At 41.6% G+C, this 20,481-nt stretch overlaps 1 protein-coding gene across 1 annotated transcript in view; it reads right to left on the reverse strand.

Moving 5' to 3' along the window:
* The window catches only part of BLOC1S5 (biogenesis of lysosomal organelles complex 1 subunit 5), a 42,721-nt gene that overhangs the window by 3,963 nt on the left and 18,277 nt on the right, over positions 1 to 20,481 (reverse strand). Inside the window, exons 3-4 of the mRNA XM_072152559.1 lie at positions 15,793 to 15,922; positions 2,271 to 2,329 (exon numbers count right to left, since the gene is read on the reverse strand). Of these exons, the coding sequence (XP_072008660.1) occupies positions 2,271 to 2,329; positions 15,793 to 15,922 (189 nt within the window). The remainder of the gene's footprint in view (positions 1 to 2,270; positions 2,330 to 15,792; positions 15,923 to 20,481) is intronic.

The raw sequence follows: 20,481 nt of genomic DNA on the forward strand, positions 1-20,481 counted from the left end.
CAGGGGGAACCCACTTTTGACGTACAGATACTGGGTTAGGCTGGATTCACACAACCGGTGCCGGCGGGCACACGGCAGCGCGTGGGGAGAGGAGGAGGGGGAGAGCACTGCTCACCCCGCCCCTCTCCATAGGGATACATGGCGCACGGCGCTGTATGCCCTGAAAAAATAGGACATGTCCTATTTTTTCACGGGGTGGTACACATGTGCGGCACCGTACCGCTCCAGTAGGGCGCTAAGCGCCCATTGCCGTCTGTGGGGGACGTATATCGGCCATATATACGCCCCCCTTGCGGTCGTGTGAATCCAGCCTTAAAGTTGCAGTAAAAAAAAAAAAAATAACTTTAACAGTGGATATCTCATGCAGGTTTGTATGATGATGTACTGTCCATAGTTACATCAACAAAGGAGGCATGGCTGACCAACTAACCAATAAAGTAGTTGCCATGTTTCATCAAGAAGTTTTTCCAAAACAGACATCAAATCTTAAGATTGATGGTATAGAAAGTCAGGGTGATCTAAGTGTGAGCTGTAATGACAGCCATATTTGTTGAATCATTTTTATTAGAGGTTTATTTTAGGATAACTGCACTCCTTGGATTTTTTACATTCCAGTCCATAAAGGGACACTTATGTGATTCATGGGCTACCCTGCAATCTTTACTTTTTGAATATGTTATTTCTATGCCTATTGCAACACATATAGCCTTTACATATGGCCAAGTTAAAAAAAGCTGATCACAATATATATATAAAAGGAGACATGTGGAAAATAAAGCCACCAAAGAACAGCATATGAAATTCAAGGATTCCTAAGAACATCTGATGCGTATCACCCATGCCCCCTGCTGGTAAAAATCAAGCTTTCCTGAAAAGTATTCCAAAAGATGAAATGTCCTAGAGATTTTCAGCATTTTTTTTTTAAACTGCAATATTCACAGGAGTGCAAAGAAATCTACTGATTAGACTACATCCAAATCGCATCTAGTCCTGGAGTATGAATTTATTTTATTATTTTACCTGTAATGCAAGTGTGGGACAATGGCATGTGGAAACACAATACACAGGTGAGGAGAGGAGTTTTACCCAATTACACTGCTGTTAACACTTGCATTTACAAAAGACAACATAATTAGATAAATCTCCTCTCTGCAGCTGTTTATTGTGTTTCAAACCGCATTGTGTCACGTGTGAACTCAGCCGGAGGCTCCCAGGAGCACTGCAGCAAATTACTATTACCGATCCTGTCACCTTTATTACTCACAGAATTACATTTTTCAGGCACATGTTTGGTGAAGTTTTTTATTTGTTTACATGCATTTCTTTTTGATAATGTATAAAAAAATGTGTGTACAAAACATGAAAAGTACTGCTGTTTAGTAAAAAAATGGCACGTGAGAATCCATGCATTTAAGCAAACCTGACACCACATTTTTTACAAATACAACTAGTGGAAGGTTCCAATAGAGCCCTAGTAAATATTGGACACCATTCAAAAAATCTAAAAATTGTTTCTCGTAGAACACTATAAAATCAGAGCTATAAACTTGCCATTCGAGGGCCGTGGCCTAATGTCATGTGGCAAGGGTGACAACATTAGCAATCTATACTCCATGCACATATCCGACCACAAAAAAAAAAAAAAAAAACAGCATGCCTGCATGCACTTCTACTCCTCTCCATGCAAGCTGTTGTGATTGCATATGACATGATTTGCTGTGATTTCATGAGATATGAACAGTTTGATAATGTTAGGAGGCTAAAGGACCTGCAATGTCGTCACCCTGGTCACATGACATTACTACTGCTTGAAGAGAAAGCATGGGGAGGCCACACCCACCTTCACTTGCTATAGACATACTTGGATACCAGATAAAATAATAAAGTTGAATATATGGGAATCTGATGTTAATTTTTAGCTAAAAGAAGGGCATCAGTTCGTTACTAGGGCTCTATGAGAACTTGCCAGTAGCTGTATTTGTGAAAAATGTGGTGACAGGTTCCCTTTAAATGCATTTTATCTACAGCAAAAAATATCACTTCAATGTTACCATTCCATCACATGGGTAATGATCAGCACTTCAGATTTCCTGAATATTTTGTGTTCGTATACGTGATATTTTTTGTTAGTTTATTACTGGCCTATGCCTAAACCAATCAACAATAATATAAAAATATATGCATAAATAAACATTTTGCAAAATGTATCAGCTGCCCTGAACGTTTCCTAGAGGATATAGGATAAACGACGTGCTGTAAGTCATGTTTACCTTCTCGTTCTCCCGCTCTTGCTGCTGGAGCCTATGGATGGTTTGATTGGCAGATTCCACTGAAAGAAACAGACATGAATTAATTAATCATCTGTCCTGTCCTCACAGGGAAACGGTGTCCACACAAGTGTCCGCTACACTGCAGGTTCACTGTAGTAAAGCACTTTAGCAGTATGTTCAGGAAGTGCCCGTGGGTGAGAACTACAAATCCCTGGTTCAGTGCACTGCACCCCGTTGCTTTAGAGAAACCGAAGCAGGAAAGGATATTAGGGCCTCATCACTTTATACTGCAGACAAGCAATGGGAATTCAGAGCTCTTTGTGCATATGGAAGGAAAGGCTTGTCAAGTCACAGATTGTTAACAGATGGAGTGAAGACTCAAATACTTCCTTTATTTACATGTTCTAGAATACTCTTACAAGCATTCATGGGCTGACTTGTTCTTTGCCTAGAAGAAATTTCCTCAACACAGACATGCAAGATAATGATTTCCAGATAAATAAACCTATATGAAATGTGAATTTTACTTCAGTTGGTGACAATCACAGCATAAGGAACTTTTAAAATCAAAGGGTCTGTCCAGTTCTGCTAGAAATTCTATGTAGTTCAAGAAATTATATCGCAAATGGCATTACTTACCCAATACAACCCCAGCACTGCCAACTGGAGATCAAAATTAGAGAACACCACACAATTTCCCAAATGTCAAGGTCATAGTGTAAAACTTTGTGAATATATCCCAACATAAGCTTAAAATACTGCTATTTTACTCATTTCATAAATTGTATATATTCTAAAGCTCTGAATAAAAATGTAAGTGAGATACATGAAAACTTAAAGCACAACTGTAAAGTTACTGGACAAAAATTAGTTTTAACAAACAAATGAATCCCGCTGTAGACGCAATTCTGCAATTCTTAAAAATTGACAATTGACAAATGTGACAATTAGTTTTTTTTTTTCATTTTAAGGAGCAGCAGGGGTTCATTTGCTGCATGGAGAGTAAGGCTGCGTTCATACACAGTGTCCAAAATTGCATTTTGAAACACAATTCAGCTGATGTAGGGAAGGGCACGGCCCAATCACACATTGGGGCACATTTACTTACCCGGCCCATTCGCGATCCAGCGGCGCGTTCTCTGCACAGGATTCGGGTCCGGCTGGGATTTAAGATGGTAGTTCCTCCGCCGTCCACCAGGTGGCGCTGCAGCGCCGAAAATAATCTTAACGCCCCGGAATGCACCATCCCATAGAAGGTGAAGGTGAGCGCTCCCCAAGCGACACATTTTCGGCATTTAAATGCGGCGGTTTTTCCGAATACGTCGGGTTTTCGTCCGGCCACGCCCCCCCGATTTCTGTCGCGCGCATGCCGGCCCCGATGCGCCACAATCCGATCGCGTGCGCCAAAAACCCGGGGCAATTCATGTACAAGCGGCGCAAATCGGAAATATTCGGGTAACACGTCGGGAAAACGCGAATCGGGCCCTTAGTAAATGACCCCCATTGTTTCTACATAAACGCTTGCGATCAGCAACAATCCTCACCTGATTTGCATCTAATGCACAAGGAAAGGAACCGGTAACAACTATACGTTATTTTTAACTATATGCATCACTTAAAATTCCATACTCCTCCTTCACTAAAAATGCTCCTCAAAAATGTTAAGAGGAGTATTATTACCCATCTGCAAAAATGTGGTTCAGTGATTTTCACGGATGCCTCACTGAGCATTGATTATTATTATTCCACGGATCAGTGAAAAAAAAAAAAAAAAAGCCTAAAACTAGTCCATTGTTTTTCACAAATGCAGCTCACTGGAGGCAATAGAAGTCTAAAATAGATACATACACAAGTCTACATACACACATACCCCTGATGAAGCAAGGTGAAACATTTGTCGAATGTTATCCACCCTTGGTCTGTATATACCTGTGTATGTATTGTGTATGTGTCCCCTGTCCTCAGGTATTCCTCTGGGTAGTGTGCAATACCTGTTTGCATTCACATGTGCGGTTTGCCTTGCGTTTAGAAAAGCAAGGCAAACCCCTGTGGGCGCTGCTTGGCCCAAAAGTGTATGCGTTTCCATAGAAAACACATAATCAATAACAATCACCTGCTATTTTACATTGTTTAAATGGAAGACACCAGGAACAGGTTAATGATCGCATAGGTTCCTATGGAAATGCATATGCCTTTAGGCCATACACCGCCCACTTGCACTGCGTTTTCTAAAAGCAATGCAAACGTACCATGAATGCAGCCTAGATTGGCTTCATGCAGAATCCAGAATCTTTTTAAAGATTTCATTATACCCCCATCTAGGTAATCAGAGGGGACAACCAAAGGCATACATCCAGGAGGAAAAAAGGAGGGGTACACAGCACACTCAGGGATGGGAAGCACCTTTTTCATTGTTCTCTGACCCGGTTGTACAGAGAGGGGGAAGGGAGAACCTGCACTCTGCACGGACCATGGCACTGCAGAGGGCTGACTGACACACCCTGTTCCTCCTCTCTAGAAATGGGAGTTACTTTAGTTAGCTTCCTGGCAGCCCTTACTGTGGATTAAGGTACAGCACATGAGGAATCTGTCTGTTTGAGCAAATTGACATTGTCCAACTACAATGGTAGCCTCGTGGCAGGTGAGCCCCTGTATGTTCGGCAGCCAAGAGGTTAAAAAGCAACATTGATTTCTGCCTCCATTTGATGACAGGAGGTGTTGTTCTGGCTGAAAATCTGATACACCTAAATATCTGATCCACAATTCTTTGGATTGCTCTTCACAATAGACCATCCAATTCCACAGAATAAGCCATCAATCTTTAATTACCCCTCATCAAATCATAGATTAATTGGTGGCCAATCAGGATAAACAATCAAACTGGACACCTTTAACTCGTCAATGGTAGGTTAGATAATGGTTACATTTATCAATCTGTGTAATACTAATATGCTCTTATTTTTCATATTTTACTTCAAGTAACGTCTATATTGTTAAATAGAAGATGTGGAGCCTGATTCAAAGTGTGCGATTTCTATTAAAATTTGTCATTTTCCCTGAAAACTCAGTAACATATGAATTATGTCAGAAACACGCAATAAAAACATCAAGTGATGAGGCAACACCCTATGGAACACCAGAATTTCCTTTACACAGATTTTTTCACTCAGCGCTTTGTAATAAGCACATAAAAAAATCATTTAGGAATAACAATGTTGTTGCACCAGAGCAATTACAATAAACTATTTAGATACAGAACAACCAGGAACATCTAATCCACACATGTCAAATAACAAGGCTCTGATCCAAGCCCCTCAGTGGCTCTAGTACATGAAGCTGATGTGCTGTCCTTACAGAACATAAAGGCTGCAAATATTACAGCCAATGATAAGGATGGTTGGGTGTTTGGGAAGAGGATATTTAGGAATTCACATGATGGACACTGAGCTGAGAAAGTTCTTTATCCTTCTAGAAATTATTCTTACTCCTAAAAGGCATTACAAACACCTTAACAAAGCCTTATTTCTAGCAGTTGAATCCATTATACCCACTTGCTTGTCTCTCTATTGAAGTGAACAAAAATAAATAGGGAGTTCATTTTTATTGTGAAGGTGTGAAATTTTATACTTGACCTGCCTGGTATAAGAATTGAAAATGAATCTTTTCTTTGTATATTTACATCCAACCATATTTGGGGAAAGGTAGCCTTACACGGTTTGCTGCACCTAGGCATTAGTTATTTTTTAACATTTTACAGCCCCCTGTACACATGTCGTCCAAGCCCCACAGACTGCACATTGTGCAGAGGACAGGAGTCCTTGCATTATTTGAAAATATGATGCACTGACTTCTCATCTGTCAGCCGGACTGTAGGGTCAGGACTAACAGTTAGTACAAGTCTGGCCGGCAAACAAGAAGTCTGTGCATTATATTTTGATATGATGCGAGGACATCTGTCCTGTCTGTGGAGCTGGGCAGACACATGGCTGTTTTCCACAAAAAAAATTAAAAATGAAGAATTTGAAAATAACATCCTCACACATTCTGGAGCCAAGATCACGCAGCCGCTGGCCTGTGTTCTGCACATGTGCAGAACTCCGGCTTCGCAGAGGAGTGTCCACAGTTCCTTGTAGCTACGCGCTGTCGATGTCAGAGTAGAATAAAGGAGGTTACTGGGGCATGTAGTAGCTGCACCGTGTAGCCTCAGCTCCAGCTCCTCCACGCCCCAGTAGCCTCTTTAGAAAATTTGCATACCAAGGCATTAAACTTTGTAAAAGATTGTGGGGACTAAAGGGATTAGCCCTTAATAGGTAGATCCGTAGTGGTAGGTTTCCTTTAAAAAATTAATTTAAAGGTTCCTATGAGCCCCACCCTCACAGTATCCGTTCAGATGCAGAGACTGCGATGCCAATGAAGGCTTTCACGACACGCTGTGTGTCATTAGCTCTTTCTCCTCCTCCCCAATCCTCTAAGCTTTTGCAGTGCAGCCCAGTTAATAAACTTCTCCATTTCCTTCTATGGCAACAGGAACTATTCATTCCTCCTCCTTCCCCTATTGTCAGCAGCTCTGCTGTTTGTCATCAATGCGCAGACAGGGTAGCAGCACAGTCTTGGAATCAGATCATTACCTCTTCTTCCTTTCTCCATAGTTATAGGTTGCTCGGCAGTTCTGCTCTTAGACACTTCTGATAGCTTCCCCAAAACGAGAGTGGCAGCGGCAGAAAGTCCTGAAACAAAACTGCCAGCAACAGACAGAGCCCCCGTAAGAGACTGCCAGCGACAGACTCTCAAGTGTGTGAAACGCTCTGCAGAATAGTGCTGGCTGCACGAGTGCAAGGTGTTGCACGTGTATAGCAGACAAAGACCCTGGGGTTATTCCATGAAACAAATAACTTCAAAAAGCTGCCAAAAGAGGGTGTCTCGCTCTCATTGGTCTTCCTAAAGTTCTACATCACCGCCTTCAGAGTCTCCTCCCACCAGCCTTATTCAAATAGTCCCTGCAACTACTGATGCCGAGCACAGCAGGAATCTGCTTAGAAATGCTACATGTTCTCCACCAAAGGCCTGCATTGTGGAGTATGAAATTTGCAGTAATACAAATAAATAACTCCCAGCATATATAGTGTTAATACATGTCTATTTATACAAGAAAATCATTACAGACCATGTTTTCTGTGCATAAATGACCAATTGTGACAAGTATAGTAATTATGCATAAAATAATGGGTGCACAAGCTTTTTCAATTTTGATGCCTCAGACATCACACCCCTCTGGCTGACGCTGGCCAAAGACCAAGCTTCCCCCGACATCACCCCCATAAAGAACAGGCCACTCACTATGGCCCCATGGCTGAAGTGACAGACCACCCAAACCAGACTATGGCTGATGACGCAGAATTTGGATTTGATTTTTAGGTGGGGGTTAACCAATTTTATTTTGCTTTGTCATTATAATTTTTCGACAGGGCATAGTAACATCCCATAGGAGCACTGATCTGTATACAGACAAGCAGAGAAAACGCAGTCAAAGATGCGGGGGCTGCTGCAAGAGCGCACACTGACATTAGAACAGGCAGATCTCCTCACTGCTAGGGCCTGCGGCTGCTGTGGTGTTGTGTATGACAGATTTATAAAAAGAGTTGTGGTCACATGACCTTCTATCGGAGCCGTGAGCTGCAGCAGTGAGGAGCATGAATTGGCTGCAGCTCATAGCCCGGCAGAATTGAGGGCGTAAAACTGCCTTCTCAAGGCTACAGGTGCATAAACAAACCCTTTTTATGCAAGAGAAAAGGAAAAAAATATTTTCTAGGTTAAGCATCAACACAGTGAAAAATCTGAAACTTTCCCAGCAACTTTACAAGTGTGAAAACTTTGCTAGGTGCCAGATTTAAAACCACAACAGGGCCCAATGCTACATAGTTCAGGGATATTTTGCCAGCTCATGTCACTTTCTTCTTTTCTGGCAAGAGCTGAAGACATCCAAAAAGAGCTAAACACATTTTTATAATGCTTCTCGACAAATGCAGTATCTTTTGGTTGATCTCAGGAATGTACGGCTATGAAGAAGCAATTAATACTTTACAGCATTTGGGACAAAGACGGTGCGGTGAAATGGTCAGACGATGCATACTCAAGGCGCAGATTCTGAGAAGAATACCTTATAACTCAGAGACTGGTGTATAGATTATAGGTGGTCTTATAGTGGGGGGCATACACACTGATCAGTATGCACTGCACTTAAAGCGTTATTCCTATCTGGGGAAATATATTGAATTCCTCTGCCATATATGATTTCCAATAAATGTTGCCAAGTTGTTCCATAGAAACAAGATAGATGTCCTTGCAAATGACCACTGCTGAACTCTGGCAGCAGTGGCCACATATGCCCTATTGAGGTGCCTGACCATCTGGATCAGCATTCATTACGAAAGGACGTAGTTTCTTTGCACAATTGCTCCTGAAGCAGTGGTCGCATCCAAGGATGGCTGTCCTTAATTTCTAAAGGACATGACTACATTTACGAGGAATTATCTTTACAAGGGTAGATTTTTCAAACATCATCTAATTGGAGAAATCTATATGGCAGAATTGAATTAAACATGAATATCCAGTTGGCAATATCCACTTAAACTGCAGCAGTATTAACTTATGAAATTTGTTATCTATCCCAAGGATAATCTTTATTGCTGTAGTCTCTTATTCATTCATTTATTCATATATCTGCCTGAGGAATATAAATAAAAATAAGCAGCCTTTAGAGGAAAAAGAAAGCTAAGGCGCCACCATGTTGGCGTAGATAGTCGCTGCCTGTTGTAACGATGTCTGTTTGCAAGTCGAAGAGTAAAAGTCCAAATAAAATGGACTCCAACTCCAAAAATATATAATAAATTGTTAGTATTCAGCACATACTGCAGTGAGCTAATTCTTTTTCATCAGAAATTGGGTAATTTAAGGAATGTCCTATAAATGTCTTCTATTCCTGATCCAAGGCTTTTAGTTGACATGAATGCGGATGCACTTTTGCTCATGCTCAGTAGTGAAGCTCCTCCCCTACACAGGGGGGGAAGGAATGTCTGAAACTGCTAGAGTGATCAGGAAAACTGGATTAGGCAGGATTGTCCAATGTAGGTTCGCTCTGTATAGTGTTTTATGTTTTAGTTTGCTTTTCCTCTGAATGCATGTTTGTAGAGGTTAGCTGCTCTGATGAATACTATACACAGAATATGAGAGGAAACCGGTGTTCTAACAACTCAAATTTAGAAATGCAGTAACACGCACACACACATAAAAGTACTATAGGTGTAGAAGCCAAACATGCATGTTATCTAGCACTGCTAGACTGTGCAGCATTATCATGTGAAATCCTTGAGCCCTTCCTAGAGAAAATTCTGATACTGAAAGTTTAACTCTTCATCAAAACTGACTGTTCATGAGGCAATACCTCTATACCCGCAAATAGTGAGAGATGTTACCTATGTGGTTACTCCATTGCCACCAACCCAAGTCAGTGTACAGAGGATGTTCTCTAGGCTTAAAATAATTTTGTCAGACTTGAGGTCATCTATGACTCAGGATCTGATGGTGGCGATACTGATCAAATTCAGACTCAAAATATTATTCAGTAAAATTTTTTTGAAAACTTTTTTTTTAACAAATCGTGTTTTGGATAATTACGATGCATAAAAGTATAGTTCTACGTTTGTATTCAAATAAATATTTTTTGTGTTTTACCCAAATATCCTGGTTAGTGTATCATAATGGTGATAAAAAGCCTTATTACTGTGAATGTATCACTTAAACATGCCCCATGTATGTAGTAGTCCAAGGTTTGGTTTACCGACCAAAAGCATCCATAAAACCATAATGCCAGGTGTAAAATAGACTTTTCCACTGCAGTAAATAAAATGTTGTTACTGTTCATAGGGCTCTCTCACCAGCGTTGCAGACGCTGATGGTATTTTCCATCAGATTTTACTGACCAAACTCAGAAAACTGTCAGTTTCATCGAACAGATTTTGTTCAGTGCGGCAGATTTTGCGGCTTTTGCCCACATGAAAAAAGAAATGTGATGAAGGTTATCTGTCTGATTGTAATGTTTTTTTTATGCCACCCCATAAACTTGTACAATGTGTTTTTCCTGCAAAAGTAGATTATTAAAAAAAAAAACCTAATGTCAAATCCGGTTTTATACAATGGCTCCTGAACCAATGAGAGTCTTGAGCATTATACACTCCTGTAGAACTTGTGTATGAAAACCACTTGTGTGAAAGGGCCCTTATGTAATTCTGAAGCTTCTTTCCTATAAAAACTTTTTCCTGAAGATGTCCTGGGTTAATATGTAGAACATTTTACCTCATTCACACTTCACTTAGACTTTTAAGGGAGCACTAAATGCTGATCTACCTCTTTATGGCTGAGCTAGATACTTCCAGTTCACATTAAAGTAGTTTTCCAGTTTAAATAGGTAGTGGATGGTAGTCCTTACTCTACAACATTTTTAAAAAAGTACCTACCATGCTCCCTGTTCTGGTGGAGTCTGTTCACTTTGTTGACACTCAGGGTTGGGCTGGAAGGGTCAGTGGTTATGTGTCCATTGCAGCCAGACATGTGGTAAAAGGGATTAAGTCACATGCCCACCAAAGCATCTAGCAGAAAAGTGGCTGGACGCCACACCACAAGAACTGAAAATTCCTTAAAATGTACTGCAATTGTTCAAGGCAGATCTAGCAGATAGCACAAGACTGTAGAGGAAAGTTCTAGATATAGCATTTTATGGTAGTAAAGAAGTGAGAGCCTCACCTCTAGGGTATAATAATGGTGTACTTTATTTCATGTATTGAGAGCTGCTGAAACAAAGAGATGAAATGCATAAAATATTGTTAAAATTTAAAGGGCATCTACCAAAAAGGTTAGGGGTTGTATGCAAATAAGCCTGAGGGGCTCCAGGCTCCATATGTGTTAATGGAGGCTGGAGCCCTTCAGTCTCATTTGCATACAGTCCTTAACCTTTTATGGTAGATGCTATCTAAAGGAAATCTACCATCAAAATCTAGCATAATAAACCAGGGGGACATGTACTCATAGATGCAGGCACCATGACTGTGGTAATCATCATATACTTGTTCTCCATGACCTACTTCCTTCTTAAAGAGTAACTGTAAAGGTTTTTTTTCCCACAAATCAATAGCTCTTGGGATGTAAAAAAACTTTGTCCATTATCTTTGTTACCCATGTTCAGTAGTTTCTTTGCTATAGCCCTCAGATTACCTCAGAGCTGCAATAGCTGCCTCCTCTCCATGTGCTGACAAGTCCTGTGAATCCGTACTATGTTTAGACTTTGTTTCTGAGTCGGTTTCCTGTGAGGGGAGGAGCTGCTGCTCCCTGCTCAGAGGAGGAGGTCATGTGACCATGTATGAAGCAGAGCTGGATGTGTGAATGCAGATGTCTCCTGAACAGAATAGTGAGTTATAAGATCTCCCCTGTTCCCCACCAGTCGCTCCATCCCAGTGTGTGATTCTACAGAACTTTGTCTGCCTCTGCACCTTTTGCTGCTTTCTCCTTTCCCCACCTTGTCATCGGCAGTTCATCAGTTCTATGCAGAGAAGCTATTAACTCTTAGTGCTCACACAACACAGGCATATACTTCATGTACTAATGATTTCTACCACTTATTACATGTTCCCTGCTCCTCCATGTGATGGAAGCTGTCAGGCTGGTCACCATATACATCCTGTATGTGCACTGAGCAGTGTTCACTGGATTTACTTGTGGGAAACTAAATGGATTTAATGCTAAATTTCTTGAGAGAGAATACAAGGCAGCGTGGGATGTATGGGCAAGCTAACTTGCCTCAGCTTGAGAGCATAAAAAAACAGACATTAGTCTCTGCCCACTTCACCTCTAGCAAGGAGGATTTTTGTCAAACCCTTTCAGAACAAAAAATGCCATAACTTTGGAAAGAAAAGGATGAGCAGCACAAAGGTATCATTCTGTTTGTTTTTAAAGGGGGTCACATATAATAATTTGGTAAAATCACTACAGCTTTACATTTACACTTTAAACTTTTATAAATATGACAATTAGCAAGAATGGCTCTGGTGGTAGTTACCAGAGCCCCTCTGTGCTGTAGCTTCACATGCTGTTACACTGTGCAAAAGCACATCTCCCCTGCTGTAATCTCACACAGTGGGGGAGAGAACAGCCTGTGAATCTGCAGTGCAGAGGGGCTCCAATAACAACCCCCAGAACCTTTTAGGCTCATTAGAAGTGGATTTTAGAAGGAGGGAGGCCATGGATAACAAATATAAAAGATTACCACAGGCACGGTGCCTGCATGCTGTGATTTTATGTGATCAGATATATGTATGGTGTAAAGTTTGCTAATGGTAGGAAGCTAAAGGACCTGAGATTATGTCACCACGGTCACATGACATTACTGGGATGCTGAAAAAGCATGGGGATGAGTTGCTGCACTGGATGAGTTGCGAGGACGCCGCGTGTCCCTGGAGACAAGACAATATTATAAAGATTATATGGGGATCCGAGGGAAACCATTTTAAGCTTGAAGAAAAGTGTCAGTCTATGGAAACCGGTCACTGGCTGTGAAAAAAGTGGTGACAGGTTCCCTTTAAGAATAATTGCACAGAAGTTTAATGAGAGATTTTAGAATGGCATGTTTTGTCAGGTGAACCTCACATATATCCTAGCTGGCTGCAATACGAGGCACAATCATTATGGAAACTAAACCTCTGAAAAGATTAATCAGCAGAAAAGCAATAGGCAATACAAGAAGAAGATTGAACCAGATGGCAACAAGCTTCAATGTGTAACCCAAACGCCAACTTGCTGCCATCTGCTCAATACAATTTTTTAGTCTTGTCAGACTAACATTTCCACCTAGAAACTCAAATCACATTCTTTCAGAAACAAGGAGCCAATGTACAACGGCCCAGCAACTGCAGTCAATTAACTTAAAAAACCCACTTTAACCTTCTGCATGGAAACCACCTCACTGCTGCAATGCCAAGACAACATTTACGTTTCTTCCCTAATAATGACTTGGATAGCTTTGGATTCCAATCATTTCTCAGGTTGCATTCCAATTTTCAACTCCTAAATCCCAGTTTGTATTTCTAAATTGGTTTGCATTCTGACCTTGAGATAGAGATATTATATATATACATATATACACTCACCGGCCACTTTATTAGGTACACCAATGCTAGTAACGGGTTGGACCCCCTTTTGCCTTCAGAACTGTCTCAATTCTTCGTGGCATAGATTCAACAAGGTGCTGGAAGCATTCCTCAGAGATTTTGGTCCATATTGACATGATGGCATCACACAGTTGCCGCAGATTTGTCGGCTGCACATCCATGATGCGAATCTCCCGTTCCACCACATCCCAAAGATGCTCTATTGGATTGAGATCTGGTGACTGTGGAGGCCATTTGAGTACAATGAACTCATTGTCATGTTCAAGAAGCCAATCTGGGATGATTCCAGCTTTGTGACATGGCGCATTATCCTGCTGAAAGTAGCCATCAGATGTTGGGTACATTGTGGTCATAAAGGGATGGACATGGTCAGCAACAATACTCAGGTAGGCTGTGGCGTTGCAACGATGCTCAATTGGTACCAAGGGGCCCAAAGAGTGCCAAGAAAACATTCCCCACACCATGACACCACCACCACCAGCCTGAACCGTTGATACAAGGCAGGATGGATCCATGCTTTCATGTTGTTGACGCCAAATTCTGACCCTACCATCCGAATGTCGCAGCAGAAATCGAGACTCATCAGACCAGGCAACGTTTTTCCAATCTTCTACTGTCCAATTTCGATGATCTTGTGCAAATTGTAGCCTCAGTTTCCTGTTCTTAGCTGAAAGGAGTGGCACCCGGTGTGGTCTTCTGCTGCTGTAGCCCATCTGCCTCAAAGTTCGACGTACTGTGCGTTCAGAGATGCTCTTCTGCCTAGCTTGGATGTAACGGGTGGAGATTTGAGTCACTGTTGCCTTTCTATCAGCTCGAACCAGTCTGCCCATTTTCCTCTGACCTCTGGCATCAACAAGGCATTTCCGCCCACAGAACTGCCGCTCACTGGATGTTTTTTCTTTTTCGGTCCATTCTCTGTAAACCCTAGAGATGGTTGTACGTGAAAATCCCAGTAGATCAGCAGTTTCTGAAATACTCAGACCAGCCCTTCTGGCACCAACAACCATGCCACGTTCAAAGGCACTAAATCACCTTTCTTCCCCATACTGATGCTCGGTTTGAACTGCAGGAGATTGTCTTGACCATGTCTACATGCCTAAATGCACTGAGTTGCCGCCATGTGATTGGCTGATTAGAAATTAAGTGTTAACGAGCAGTTGGACAGGTGTACCTAATAAAGTGGCCGGTGAGTGTATATTAACCATGTACTTCAGGAACTGCTATTTTTGTGTGTTTTAACCAATCAACAAGCAGAAGTTAATAGTCCAGTGCATGTAGTGCATGAAAAGTAACAGTTTTTATATGTATAGGCTGCTTTCACACAGCCGTATGCGCGCCCTTTCCATAGCACCGGCAAGCCTACAACCGTGTGCTAGAGAGGAGGAGGGATGTGTGCTGCCCACCTCTCCCCTCTATAGCGAGACATGGAGCCGTCTGCAAATATGGGAAAAAGATGGAGCATGCCACACATGTGGTCACTGTACCGCTGATATATTTGGCCGCAAGTTTGCAGCCGGATATAAGTCCCCACCACACCCGAGTGATGCACGTTATTCTAGCTGTTCTCATCTCTACAACCTTCAGTTTACTTTCAGCTGCTAGAAGGAAACTGTCCTGATGTGTATCATGTATTTTTTGTAACTTTTTCTTCAGTTTTATCAACAGCTATTTGTATCATATCATCCAGGCTTCTGTAAGGCAGGTAGAGGCACAGGCCAGCACCAGAAGGATGTGTTAAACAAACTTTATAGTGATCACCGTGAGGGTCGGTCATTCCCAGAAAAATACCATGTTGAGTCACAGATCAATGGGAAGATGCTTAGGAGACTCAATTTACTGTCCTGTGCGAGGAAACTATCTGATACGGAGAAGTGAAACATTAGAGTTCATTGTTGCAATTAAAATCCAAATTATTTTATTTTGTAAAATCTTCAGCGTCCACCTCCCTGATTCCGATACTTCCCTTTTGCTCCATTCAATATCTGCTTTCTTCTTTTTTTGTTGAAGCAGACATTTAGTGAACCACTACAACCAGTAATAGTCTGCAAAAATCACATGTTCTACCTGTCACAATAGGAACAGGAAGTAGAGTTTGAGTTCTTACTTTAATACAAATCGCTTTTTTTACATAATTTTTCAGGGTTGGACACCTCTTTTGAAAGAAAATAATTTAGAAGGACTGAAGGCTTATGTAAAAGTGAAAATCATTTCAAATTTTCATTATCATATTACTGACCCCTCAGCCCACCTTCTTTACGGGAAATGTATTCTTTGCTATGTAATACCTGGACTTAGAAATGACTTACATGATTTGAGCACCAGGCCAAATTGATCTTGCATTACATCTGCACACCTTGGAAGAACATGACCATTGGTTTCAGACACGCTGTTTTTTACGTTTTCAAGAACTCTCATTTCACGATGTCCACGTTTCTCCTTAAAATGGAAACAAAAAAAAAAAACATTACGTTTTGAACTGACTTTCAGAATTGTGTGTATGGCAGATTATTAAGACTGACATTCTACATTAAAAATAAAAGAAGCAAACTTCTCCCTCAAATTAAAGGGGTATTCCCACAAAGACAAGATTCTTAAAATGTACTTGGGATAACAAAGTAACACATTCTCAAATTCGATTTTTGACAATTTCCACAAAAATATATTTCACAGATATAATTTAATTCCAGGTGTACACAATTTCGGTTTATAATTTACATTCCATTTCAATTTCTCACGTCTAGATCCACTGGAAGTAAACTATGGAGCTTCCTTTAGAATGACAGCAAGTAGAAATCTTGATCTAAATATAGAAAGTATATTGGAAATCTTATCACTTTTAGGATGTAGATTTATGCTATAGCTATGCAATAGGCCAGTGGTGACACCCAAGCACCCAAGCCATTGACCCAGCACAGAGTTCACCAGACAGGACAGGACAATATAATCTTCCTGCAGTCTCAGTAAGGGTTGCAAGATGCATCGAAATATCGATACTTTTGCGATACTTTCAAAGTCAGGACTGTTCAATACTGGGTTTCTGTCACTTGCGGTGCTGAATGCCTTTTACTGTACAGACTCCTAGTAGCTGTCTGCAGGGGATTCCCCAGAGGACACATTGGGCAGGGAATCCTTATAATAGATGTGTTGGGCTAGCTGCAGAACAGGAGCCACATCATCAGGGTCATTGACAGTTGTCAATGGGAGGATTTTATGTAGCTTCACTGCAGCCTCCATAAATTTACACTGGGACACAGTCTTTCTGCGCTGGTATATAGAGATACATTTTCTCAGAGTTCTCTCTTCACATCATCACATTATTATATTTTAATATACAGTAAGTCCACAGGTTACATACAAGATAGGTTCCATAGGTTTGTTCTTAAGTCGAATTTGTATGTAAGTTGAAACTGTATATTTTATCAAATTTTTTTTGTCCCGTGACTCTTTTTCTGTAATTGGAGTAAGCATTATCAATAAAGCTTCATTACAGACACCTTACAGCTGATCATTGCAGTCTGGGACTATAGTAAATCATTCAGAGAGCTTCACCAGAGGTCACAGTGGGCAGAAGGGCGTGTCTTTAACCAGGAGTTGTCTGTAAGTCAAGTGTCTTTAAGTAGGGGACCGCCTGTAATATTATTTTAAGCATATAGTTTAATAAAATTAATAAAAATGTACAAGACAAAAAATAAGAGCACATTTATATGGGCATGTCTGCAGCACATCTGCAAAAAATGTAGAGGGCATGTTTCAAACAAGAAAATGTGGTCATCTCACCCTGATGGAAAGGCTTGTAGCACCTGAAAAGCTCCACGCACGGATCACTCTGGCTTGAGAGCAGAAAACTTGAGCAAAAACAACGAGAAGGGAAAAACCTCTTCACACGATCCAGCTTTCAAGGAGACACCAGGTAGTAAAATCTTCAAGGCTTTATTTTTAGTTAAAAAAGACACATAATAGCTACGGGATACACATGTCACAGCAAAGCGGTCTACGCGTTTCGGATATCACATATCCTTATTCATATCCTGAGTCATGAATAAGGATATGTGATATCCGAAACGCGTAGACCGCTTTGCTGTGACATGTGTATCCCGTGGCTATTGTGTGTCTTTTTTAACTAAAAATAAAGCCTTGAAGATTTTACTACCTGGTGTCTCCGTGAAAGCTGACGTGGACCCACTGGACCACCACGGACGATGACTAGTGACCGGTTTTCACCAGAGCCCGCCGCAATGAGGGTTGGACTTGCTGCGGATTGGTACCACCAGGTCGTTCCACAGGTGCGACTTTGTCCACAGTGGCTGCCATGGCGAAGTACAGAAACTGAAGGCAGGTTCGTGGTCAGGACAGACAGGGGGTCAAGACAGGTGGCCCTTTTCCAACGTCCAATGGTAATTTGCTTAAAGGAAACCTACCATTTAGAATGGTAGGGGTAAACTGTAAGTACCGAGCACCAGCTCAGGGTGAGCTGGTGCCGGTACTTACTTTCGTTAGTGTTATAAACCGCGGTTTTAACACTTTTTAAACTTTAGAGCAGAAGAGGCTTCGGCGCTGCGCGCGACCATGCGAGCGCAACATCTCCGCTATTTCCTATGTAGACACACGTACGATCGTGCGCACGCAGCACCGAAGCCTGTTCTGCTCTAAAGTTTAAAAAGTGTTAAAACCGTGATGCCGCGGTTTATAACACTAACGAAAGTAAGTACCGGCACCAGCTCACCCTGAGCTGGTGCTCGGTACTTACAGCTTACCCCTGCCATTCTAAATGGTAGGTTTCCTTTAAGAATGTAGCCCAAATGCTGACAGTCTGTATAATGTACTGGTCGTATCTTACAACATACAGGTTGTGAAAAATGTGTGCTGGAGATGCGAACAGGGTGCTTGTTACATTTGTGGTGGAGCTGTACCAATATGGGGAGTGGTTTTTCGATTACTTGTGGGGTTTTCGCACAATAGAAAATTCTCAAATCTCAATCCCATAATGATGTTTACACGATAAAGATCATTTTTAACCCTTACTTCACAGTTTTATTTCTGTTTTGGCTCCTATCACTCCCTCTACTGGTCAATGCAAAATTCCAGGTTGTGGCCGGGGACTCTAAGCAGACACATTATGATCCATGTAGTTCTGTGGGGTGACAGTGTGGTTACATTATCAGGGTCAAGGTTTATATATACTTTCATTTACCTTCTGAACACTCACTAGCATCTGACACAGAAAGAGATGAGACAGATCAGAGATTATGAGATCAATGACATGCAAATTACAGCTCAGTTCTTATACATATGTGCTCTCACACTATGAAATATCCGGGGAGGGGGAGGCAGGCACAGGATAACTGCCTGTAGCTTGCAGCTTCTCTCTCCTCACAATATGTTGTTTGCTGGCAGAAGGTGAGTGAGTGTTTAAGCTCCGCCCTGGATTGTAGGGGGAGGGGCTAGAGTGCAGGGAGCCGAGAGAAAGAAACTCATCTCCACAGTTGTCACACAGAAATCCAAGATGGCGTCCCCGACCCCAAGTCATAAGTTACAGGGTCGTGTCTAGGGGCAACTTAAATTGTGTAGGAGCGAGGTTGGACTTTGTTGCATTTTTGTTCATAACAGAAAATTAGAGTGTGTTATTTTGTTATCCGGAGTACATTGAAGAAACTCGTCTGCGTGGGAATACCCCTTTAAGAAAATACTGCTATTCTCGCCTCCATATGGACCCAGGGTGGCGCTGCTCAATTTAGAACTAGAGCCCTTAAAGATGGGGCGGCACGGTGGCTGAGTGAGTAGCACATCTGCCTTGCAGCACTGGGGTCCTGGGTTCGAATCCCACCCAGGTCAACATCTGCAAAGAGTTTGTATGTTCTCTCCGTGTTTGCGTGGGTTTCCTCCGGGTACTCCGGTTTCCTCCCACACTTCAAAACATACTGTTAGGTTGTTTAGATTGTGAGCCCTATGGGGACAGGGACCAATTTGACATGCTTGTGCAGCGCTGCGTAATCTGTGTGCGCTATATAAATAAAGAATTATTATGGAGGATAGGTATGTAACATTTCACATTCTCACCATAACTAGAGTGAGTATAGCCAGGCGATGGAAGTGCACAGATGTAACTCTTGGATTATTGTCTTCACATTGAGGATAACATAGTAGAGTGATGGAAGCTCTTCATGCAAGAACGGGTTTGATGGCCCACCACATGGCCATACTTTATAGCTCATTGATCCATCAACATATGGAGAATGTCTGATCAGTGTTCATTTACTATGCATTTGAAGTTAATTTCCCTGTGTAAGCAAACTACCTATGTTATATGTATGCAATAATTGTAAAGAATGGACAGTATCCTGTGCCTCGGTTTACTGCCCAGAGTTGAAAAACTTTCATAAAAAAGTTTGTGATAAAAATAAAACCTAAATCACCAATGACAGTTTAACCAGACCTATCCATCTGTTTATCCATCTGCAGTTTTGCAATGTTAAAATTGCTCCAAAAAGACGTTCAGATATTATAGTGTTAAAGGACACCTGTCATCAGGTCTCTGTCCCTATTTCTATCACATCTACTGGTTGGAGCAGTTCACAAGGATCCCATCCCAGCCTTTATCTAGTCAATTCATACATTAATCATTGCAAAAGCATATTTGCTTTATTATGTAAATGAGTCTGGTCACATGGTCAGAAGCAGTGATGTCACACCTGTTACCCCTCCCCTCTCCTCCCCCTGCTCATGTCTGTGTGTAATGTATAGTAAAGCATACTTAGTGTGTGTGCTGCATCTGCTGACATGCTGTGTTCTCCTATACAAAGTGTGACACACAGACATCAGCTACACAAGTACCCGACATGTTCTGCTATAAAATGGCTGCCTGGAGCTGTTGCATCTCTCCTATACACACACACAGGCTGCAGGGGCCGCCAGCACCAGGAAGCACATGGAGGAGCCATTACAACATTATATAGACTGTCAGTCAAGCACTAGGGGTATGGTTGTGCCTCCCACTC

Source organism: Engystomops pustulosus, chromosome 5 (assembly GCF_040894005.1).
Source record: "Engystomops pustulosus chromosome 5, aEngPut4.maternal, whole genome shotgun sequence".
In the NCBI taxonomy this organism is placed as follows: Eukaryota; Metazoa; Chordata; class Amphibia; order Anura; family Leptodactylidae; genus Engystomops; species Engystomops pustulosus.